General features: G+C 49.4%; 1 protein-coding gene across 1 annotated transcript; it reads left to right on the top strand.

Annotated features, from left to right (window-relative positions):
- Positions 1-2,271: 2,271 nt before the first annotated feature.
- Positions 2,272-3,526, top strand: LOC137380282 (histone H2A-like). The gene has a single exon (XM_068052173.1). The coding sequence runs from the start codon at positions 2,419-2,421 to the stop codon at positions 2,797-2,799; it is 381 nt and encodes a 126-aa protein (XP_067908274.1). The 5' UTR covers positions 2,272-2,418; the 3' UTR covers positions 2,800-3,526.
- Positions 3,527-9,813: the final 6,287 nt, after the last annotated feature.

Here is a 9,813-nt window from a genome sequence, read left to right as displayed (position 1 = left end):
CGCACTGCCTGAAGAGGTGGTAGAAGCAGGAACCCTCACAACATTTATGAAGTATTTAGATGAGCACTTGAAACGCCAAAGCATACAAGGCTACGGGCCAAGTGCTGGAAAATGGGATTAGAATAGTTAGGTGCTTGACGGCTGTCACAGACATGATGGGCCGAAGGGCCTGTTTCTGTGTTGTATAACTCTTTTCTTCCCTCTCTTACAGGACAAAGTGACCCACAACTGAAGGGAGCAGCAGAGAGCTGATGGGGGGGGGGGGGGGGGGGGGGGGAGCCAGGTATGCCTTCCTCCACTGAGGAGATGGTGGAACGAGACAATGCAGGCCCACTTAATGGGATGATGGTGGAGAGGTATTGTAGGAGGATAATGTGGTCAACTGTGTCAAAGGCATCAGACTAGTCAAGAAGGACAAAGAGGGAAAATTTACCTTTGTCACAGTCATTAGGATGTTTTTATTTATTTAGAGATACAGCACTGAAACAGGCCCTTCAGCCCACCAAGTCTGTGCTGACCAAGAACCACCCATTTATACTAATCCTACATTAATCCTATATTCCTACCACATCCACCTACCTACACTAGGGGCAATTTACAATGGCCAATTTACCTATCAACCTGCAAGTCTTTGACTGTGGGAGGAAACCGGAGCACCCGGCGAAAACCCACGCAGACACAGGGAAAACTTGCAAACTCCGCACAGGCAGTACCCAGAACTGAACCCAGGTCCCTGGAGCTGTGAGGCTGCGGTGCTAACCACTGTGCCGCCACAAATGTTATTTGTGAATTTGATGAGAGCAGTTTCAGTATTGTAGCAGGGGCAGAAACCTGATTGGAGGGATTCAAACACAGAGTTAAGGGAAGATGGGCAGGAATTTTGAGGCAACAACACGTTCAAGGACTTTGGAGAGGAGTGAGAGATAGGAGATGGGATGTTAGTTTGCAAGGAGGAAGAGGTCAAGGTTTTTTTTTGAGGAGGAGATGAATGCAACAGATTTGAAAGAGAAAGGGAGAGTACCTGAAGAAAGAAAACTGTCAACAATATCCGTTAAAATGGGAGTCAGAAGGGGAAGTTTGATGATCAGCAGTTTAGTGGGAATAGGGTCGAGGGAGCAGGAGGTGAGTCTCATGGCCAAAATGAGCTCAGACAGGGCATGAGGGGAGATAGGAAACAAGAGAAAGTTGTGAGTTCAGGGCTAGGGCTGGAGGACATTAAAGGAAGTTTGGCCTGGTGGGTTAGTGGAAGGGAGGGATGTGGAAGAGGCAGCTGATCAGATTGTCTTGATCTGAGCGACAAAGAAGTCCTCACACTTATTGTTGGAGGTGAGGGTGGAGGGGACAGGGGAGAGGGGATTAAGAAGACAGTTTGCAGTAGAGAAAAGTAGCCGGGGGTTATTTTTGCATTCCAGGATCATCCTGGAATTGTGAACAGTTATCGCAGATGAGAGCAGGACCCAAAAATGTTTTATGTGGTCTAGCCAGATCTAGCAGTGAATGGCTAAATTAGTTGCATCTGTTTGTCTGCGCCCCTCAAACTTAAGGGGATGGAGATGAAGGCCAGACCCAGACATAATGTGGGGAAAACCCCCGGTAGCGGAGAGTTTTGGGAACCATAGGCCCAAAGTCACTGTTCCTTCTGAGTCTGTTACACTGACCACACATCATGTCTCAAATTACTCAGATACTGTAATCCCAAGATGTTATTTTCTGAATCATTTGCATTTGAATGAATCAATATTAACTGCCTCCATATAGCGAGCCAGTTCCAGAGATTGTCCACGCACTCACTGAAATATTCTTGATCATCAAGCCTAATAGCTCTTTCTTTGGCACATGTCCACTTTTTGCAGCGGGCCATAGGATATTGTGCTCCCCGATAAAGGGGATAAATTGTTATTATTGCGGCTTGCTAGCCCGCCTTCTAGGCCAGGAAACCAAGACTGTACTGAGAATAAAGGAAGGGGGCAATGTGTGAGAATACAACATCGAAAACAAGTAGATGAGAGTGCAATTTATGTTTCTTTTTGTCTTCAAATACAGTACGATGAACAGATGGTTTGGATGAAAAGCATCCAACATACCCCACCCCCAAACGCCGACCAAAGAATACCAGGGCTTCCCAATCCAATGGGTTGTTTGCGTATGCGGCAATATGCAAATGAAGGATCCAAATTAACTCCAATGGGAGAGTTAGTTGGCCGGCGCCGGACCAATCCCTGTGCTGTTTGTGACGTATTGGGTTATGAATAGGAGGTGACGCGGTGGGGGCGGAGTTAATGCGGGTTCTAGAAGCTGTGCTGCTTGTTTGTTACATTGTAGCAGAAATTGACAAGCGGATACTTTGTATTCGAGTTCGAGCAGCGGTTACATTGTATCGACGAGACTGTTCTATTGTATCCCGAACAACGAGGAAAGATGTCCGGACGAGGTAAGACCGGTGGCAAAGCACGGGCTAAGGCCAAGTCCCGATCTTCTCGGGCCGGCTTGCAGTTCCCCGTCGGCCGCGTCCACCGCTTGCTGCGGAAAGGCAATTACGCCGAGAGAGTCGGAGCCGGGGCGCCGGTCTACCTGGCTGCTGTTCTCGAGTATCTGTCGGCTGAGATCCTGGAGTTGGCCGGCAACGCGGCCCGGGACAACAAGAAGACCAGGATCATCCCCCGTCACCTCCAGTTGGCCATCAGGAACGACGAGGAGCTCAACAAGCTGCTGGGAGGGGTGACCATCGCTCAGGGAGGCGTCCTGCCCAACATCCAGGCCGTGCTCTTACCGAAGAAGACCCAGACTTCTAAAAAATGAGGCAATGGGGTTTGTTTAGCGAATGATTTTGAGCAATTTCTGATTTTTTTTGGCGGGGGGAATTATTAGAGGGATATATAAATGCAACGAATTCGTCACGGACCCAGTCTTTGGTCTCCTTTTTATTTCATTGTAACATTGATGTAACCGATCGCAAGTCTTTCAAAGATCGTGGAGTTGTGACCCAGAGAAGGAAATCGACGCTAAAGACTCGTGGTCAGAAAATCCTCTCTGCTTTGCGGAATCTACCTGTCAGATAACCATCTTGTGTATGTGTGTTTGTGCCTGTTCCGTTCATGTTTGTACTTTGCGGAGTCCGCAGGAAATGGTTCAGCTCTGTTATTTAAATTTAAAAGGGCGTCGTGTTGTCTCCGGAGAAATCGTATGTAGCATTCCGAGTTGTAGCTGTGATTGCTTTTGTTTTCCTAAACCCCTTTTCAGTCAAATAGCCGAGTGACTGAGGCGGAGAACACTGGTGTTTTACAACGTGATGTATAGAAGTTCATTTTTTTTTCCTCTTTTGACTCTCCAATGTGGAGACTAGTTACTGCGAAGCAAATGACTTTTGATTATGTTTTGCTGTTTAATGGATCCTTTTATCCATTGTTTTGAAAAACCGTGGGATTCTGATGCTTGTTGTATCTGTAGTTTTAGCACTTTAATCGTATCCAGTGTTTTTGAACTTTTGTTTGGGGGGGCTAATTGAAATAAAAATCATGAAATGCGATGCTTGGATTGCTTTTTTTGTTGGGGGGAGGAGAACTTCACGGGCCTATATGGAGAAAGGGTGTCGATGTGCATTTATGTAGCGCTTCTCTCAGCCCGTCCCAAGGCGCTTTCCAGCCAAAGGAGTATTTTTTTTTAAACCACTACTGTTGCAGGAAATTGCCGATTTTCACACAGGAAGATCCCACAAACAGCAATAAGATAATGACCAGAATATCTCTTTATCTGCTGTTGGTTAACGGATAAATAGTTGCTAGGAGATCTGGAAAAAAACTTTTTTTTTATTCAAATCGAGCCAAAGGGATCTTTTATGCTCGCCTGAGTGGCAGAGTGAGGGTACTGTACTGGCATTTGGCTTGGGTTAGGGCGAACAAATGTGGGGTTCCCGCTGGTGTATTTGTGGGTGGGGAAACGATGGGAAGATCGACAAGGCTCAGTCAATGGCTGCCTAGATTTCCATGGGTGAATAATATTGTCAGTAGACTCTATGGAACTTTAGAGAGGGTGATTCCACCTATTAAAGGAGCAGACTGAAATGCAAATGTCAACAAAAACAAGTCCCGCTGTGAGGAAGATCCATACTGTGCGAGGGACAAATGTTTTTCCTGAAATTTACACAATTGTACAATGTAATTTTCTTGGAAGTTTGCACTTTTAATTTGCTCCTTTTTTTACTTGTAGGTTTTACCCTGTGATTTGTTATATGCTGTTAAATCACATTCAGTACAATTGCCCCAGTAAAGCGAGTGAGGTTCCTGAGTCCCCATTAGCCCCTCCCTCAATGCGTTGAGTTTTCATGATCCCAGCTCTGTAACTAGCCCATTCAGACCTTTGTTTTTGTATATCTCGCTTCCCCTTGCTGGGTTCAATAGGCCAGGCCAATTTGTTTCAGTTCCCGCTAATACGCCACTCCCTCCCTTCAGTTATAGAACAGCAAACCTTTCTGATGCTGTGTAACCTACCCCAATTTATGCTGTGTGGCTCTTTCCAACTGATGACAAACATTTGACCACATCTGAAGAACAGGAGTGTGTAAGTGTTAAAATTGTGTGTGTGGGGTGTGAGCAGACAGCATAGGACTCATTGAAGACTGGGGATGATGGGCTGAATGGTCACCTCCAGAGCTGTATGAGTGAGTGGTTAATGCTTTGGGTTAGTCAGGTTAACAGAATCACAAAGTTTATGGCACAGGAAGAGGCCTTTTGGCCCATCGTGTCTGTGCTAGCTGAAAAATGATCCACCCAGTCTAATCCCACCTTCCAGCATTTGGTCTGTAGCCCTGCAGATTACGGCACTTGAGGTGCATATCCAGACTCCTTTTGAATGAGTTGAGGGTTTCTGCCTCAACTACCCTTTCAGCCAATGAGCTGCAGACCCCCACCAGCTTCTGGCTGAATAGGTTTTTCCTGATCTCCCCTCTAATCGTTCTACCCAATCACTTTAAATCTATGCCCCCTAGTCGCTGACCTTTTCTGCTAAGGTGAATAGACCCTTCACCTCCAATCTATATCCAAGCCGCTCAAAATTTTGTACATTTCAGTCAGATCCCCCCTCAGCCTTCTCTGTTCCAAGGAGAACAACCCCAGCCTATCCAATCTATCCTCATAGCTGCATTTTTCCAGTCCTGGCAACATCCTCGTAAATCTCCTCTGTACCCTCCCTAGTGCAATTACATCCTTTCTGTGATGAGGTGACTAGAACTGCACACAGTACTCAAGTTGTGGCCTAACCAATGATTTATACAGTTCCAGCACAACCTCCTTCAGCTGATAAAGGATTCCATAGGCCTTCTTAACCACCTTATTGACCTGTCCTGCTACCTTCAGGGATCTGTAGACATTCACTCAAGGTCCCTCACTTCCTCTACACTTCTCAGTATTTTCCCATTAATCATGTATTCCTTTGCCTTGGTTGACCTCCCCAAATGCATCACCTTTACAGATATGTGAACATTCTGAAGAATCTGTGAACATAATGAAGTAGGTGTAGGCCATTCAGCCCCCTGAGCCTGCTCCACCATTCAATCTGATTGAATTTGGGGTGGCGCAGTGGTTAGCACCGCAGTCTCACAGCTCCAGCGACCTGGGTTCAATTCTGGGTACTGTCTGTGGAGTTTGCAAGTTCTCCCTGTGACCGCGTGGGTTTCCTCCGGGTGCTCCGGTTTCCTCCCACAGTCAAAGACTTGCAGGTTGATAGGTAAATTGGCGATTATAAATTGCCCCTAGTATAGGTAGGTGATAGGGGAATTGAGGAAAGGGATGGGGTAGGAATATGGGATTAATGTAGGATTAGTATAAATGGGTGGTTGATGGTCAGCACAGACTCGGTGGGCCGATGGCCCTGTTTTAATGCTGTATCTCTAAATAAATAAAATAAATAAATGATCAGGCTGAGGTGATTGTGGCCTTAATTCCACTTTCCTGCCCCCCCCCCCCCACCCCCACTCCATAACCCATTACTCTGTTGTAGACCAAAAAATTTTCTGACACAGCCTTGAATATATTGAATGACTCAGTCTCCACTGCTTCCTGGGGAAGAGAATTCCAAAGATTAACAACCTTCAGAGAATAAATTCCTCCTCACCTTTGTCTTAAATGGGAGACCCCTTATTTTGAACCTGTGCCCCCTAGTTCTGGATTCCCCCACAAAGGGAGGCATCCTCTCAGCATCTACCTGGTCAAGCTCCCTCAGAATCTTATGTTTCAGTAAGATCGCCTCTTATTCTAAACTCCCATGAGTATAGGCCCAAAGTTGATGCCGCTCCCTCGCTGCTCTTTTACAGGAGCTGAGGCAACACTTCTGCTGAGGTGGGGGAGGAATCACAATTGCAGTGTTTTTCCTGGTTTGCCTAAAGTAAACATCTGTTAACAGCTGGACTAAGAAGCCTGACGAACAGGGAGCATAAAACTAGTCATTTCCCAGCAGGTTAAATGGCTGTCAAAAACCAACAACAAAGTGTTTTTGTTTACTCCTGTACCAGTGAGTAATATTCATTGAACATATAGCATAAGATTGAGAGCAAGGGTAAGGGACTGTATCAATGCAAGTGGGGTTCCCCAGGGGTCAGTATTAGGGCCACTGCTTTTCATGATCTATATTAACCTAGACTGGAGTGTGCAGGGCACAATTTCAAAATGCAAATGAGATATAACTTGGAAATATTGTGAACTGAGAGGAGGATAATGATAGACTTCAAGAGGATATAGAGAGGTTGGTGGAATGGGTGGACACGTGGCAGGTAAAATTTAATACAGTGAAGTGATATAATTTGGTAGAAAAAAGGAGAGGCAATATAAAATAAAAGATACAATTCTAAAGTGGTGCAGGAACACAGGGACCTGGGGGTATATGTGCACAAATTGTTGAAGGTGGCAGGACAGATTGAGAAAGTGGTTAATAAAGCATACAGGATCCTGGGTTTTATAAATAGAGGCAAAGAGTACAAAAACAAGGAAGTTATGATGAACCTTTATAAAACCCTGGTTCATCCTCACTGGAGTTTTGTGCCCAATTCTGGGCACCACACTTTAGGAAGGATACAAAGGCAGTGGAGAGGGTGCAGAAAAGATTCACAAGAATGATTCCAGGGATAAGGGACTTTAGCTATGTCAACCCGCCTGGGCTCCGTGCTGGCCCACATGATCCACCCCGACCAGTCCTGCACGGTCCCGGACCGGTCCATCGAAGATAACATCCACCTGGTCCGGGACCTGATCCATCTTTCCCAGAGGACTGGTCAGTCGGTCGCCTTTCTCACCCTCGATCAGGAGAAGGCGTTCGACAGGGTGGATCATGAATACCTTTTCGGGACTCTGTGCGCTTTCGGACTCGGGCCGCATTTTGCGGCCCGAGTCCGACTTTTATACGCCGCCGCAGAGTGTCTAGTCAAAGTTAACGGGTCCTTGACAGCGCCCCTTCGCTTTGGGAGAGGAGTGCGTCAGGGGTGCCCCATGTCCGGCCAATTGTATACCATCTGCGTGGAGCCCTTCCTGTGCCTGCTTCGCAGGAGGTTGACGAGATTGGCTCTGCGCGAGCCGGCCATGCGGGTCGTCCTCTCGGCTTCCGCTGACGACGTGCTCCTCGCAATCACAGATCCCGTTGACTTGCGGAGGATGCGCGACTGCCAGTAGACCTTTTCTGCTGCGTCCTCCGTGAGAATCAATTGGGAGAAATGTTCCGGACTCCTGGTGGGTCAGTGGCGGGTGGACTCCCTGCTGGAGGAGATGACACCTTTTGCGTGGAGCACCACGCACCTCCTCTATCTGGGAGTCCATCTTTGCCCCGCTGAGGAAGCCTGGCCGGCAAACTGGCAGGAGTTGGAGGCGAAAGTCACCGCTCGGCTGGGGCGCTGGACAGGACTGCTCCGAGTGCTTTCCTACAGGGGCCAAGCACTGGTCATAAACCAACTGGTGGCCTCCATGTTGTGGTACCGGTTGGTCACTTTGGCCCCGCCCCCTGCATTTGCCACCAAGATCCAGAAGAAACTCGTCGATTTCTTCTGGGGCAGGAGGAAACACTGGGTCTCTGCCGCGGTCCTGAGTCTCCCGATCGAGGAGGGCGGCCAGTCGCTGGTGTGCGTCCGCACCCAGGCTGCGACTCTCCGCCTTCGGACCCTGCAGAGATACCTGTACATCGAGCGTCCTCCCAGATGGTGTGCGCTGGCGACGTATTTTTTCCGCCAGTGTCACTGTATTCAAGACGTCACGCAGCTCCCGGTGGAGTCCGTTAGCCGCGCCTCTCTGAGGGAGTTGCCTGGCTTTTACCGGGATCTATTCCAAGTCTGGAACATGGTCGCCTCCAGTCAGGGTGCTCCCCCGCCGGCGGAGGAGTGCGCCTCGGTTGTCCGGGCGGCCGACTCCGGGGACAGTCTGGATGGTGGAGGAGTAGCCGAAAACCCCGGGACGCCCCTCACTGCGGGTGGCGAGGGGGCTCGGGAGTGCGGAGCGCTCCTGGCCGAGCTGACCCCTGCTTGGCCGGAACTGTTCATCGGACCCAGGCCCCGAAACCCTCCTGGGGAGCCGGTCCCGCACAACCCGAGCCGCCTCTCGGAAATGCCCTCCGTGCCATTCCAATCGGCGCGGAGGAGTTTCCTGTACGGGCTGGTCCTGCACACTCTCCACTTCCTCGCCCTCGTCAGCCGGCCGGACACGCCCTGGCGGTCCGCGTTGCCATCTGCCGGCGAGGGGAAACCCCGATGGAGGTCTCTCTATGCGGGAGTCTTCCCCCTTTACATCGGGGCCTGGGGTGGAGGTTGCTGCATAGAGCAGTCCCTTGCAATTGGCTTTTAAGTAGGTTCACGGACTCCCAGGACACCTGTACTTTCTGCGGCCTGGACGAGTCCGTGTTCCACGTATATACGGAGTGTGCGAGGTTGCAGCCCCTATTTGAGTATCTGAAGGGGCTGCTCCTCAAATTCTGGCTGCACTTCAGTTCCACGCTCCTGATCTTTGGGCACCTGGTGCAGAGGGGCTTGGGCTGGGAGGAGGATCTCCTCATCGGTCTGCTCCTGGGCCTGGCCAAGGTGGCAATTCACAGGTCCAGGCTGCGGGCCGTCGGGGGGTCCGTCCTCCCCGATTGCCTGCCCCTCTTCCGCGGTTACGTTCGCGCCCGGGTGTCCCTGGAGAAGGAGCATGCGGTGTCCGCCGGTACGCTTGAGGCCTTCCGCGACCGGTGGGCACCGCAGGGACTGGAGTGCATTGTTGACGCCGAGAATGGCATTTTAATTTGAGTTTTTTGTTTATTTATCTGGTTTTAATAAAGTTATTTAAAAAAAACTGGGGTTGGCTGCTGGCTAATTGGAGGTGCTGAGTGTATCAACGAGGTGCAGCTGACTGTTGCTGTGTGCAGAGGCTGGAGGCTGTGTGACTGCTGCAAGAGGGAGAGACTGAGGCTGAAACTAAGGATTTCCATCTGTCTTTTTGTGAGAAGAAAGCAGGAAACTAGAAGAACTGTCAGCTCTTGTGAGTTTGGGTTTTGTAGCCCTTTCATTGATTGTTGTGGGGAGGGGGAAAGGAAGAGACCGGAAGACTTTGGGTGGGTTGTTTGTTTGAACAGGGAGCTCCTGTGTTTTAACAGCATTGAATAGGAGCTCCCTCCCCACCCCAACGAGCTAGCCTGGGATAGCTGGAGCTGTCCAGGTGAAGAGACTTTCTCTTAACCTTGTAAAGCACATCGGAAGCAGAGTGTGTCTGGGCAGCTACAGCTATCCCAGGTGAAGACATCGCACCCCCTCCCACCACCAACTGGAAGAGCAGCAAAAGGACTGCCTGCATTAACACCTGCAAAGAG

Source organism: Heterodontus francisci, chromosome 19, assembly GCF_036365525.1.
Source record: "Heterodontus francisci isolate sHetFra1 chromosome 19, sHetFra1.hap1, whole genome shotgun sequence".
Classification (NCBI taxonomy): domain Eukaryota; kingdom Metazoa; phylum Chordata; class Chondrichthyes; order Heterodontiformes; family Heterodontidae; genus Heterodontus; species Heterodontus francisci.
The sequence above is the reverse complement of the archived record's forward strand: the minus strand, read 5'-3'. Positions and strand labels throughout refer to the sequence as shown.

Coding starts and splice junctions, on each gene's coding strand:
- LOC137380282 (XM_068052173.1), top strand. CDS start 2,419: ATGTCCGGACGAGGTAAGACCGGTGGCAAAGCACGGGCTAAGGCCAAG.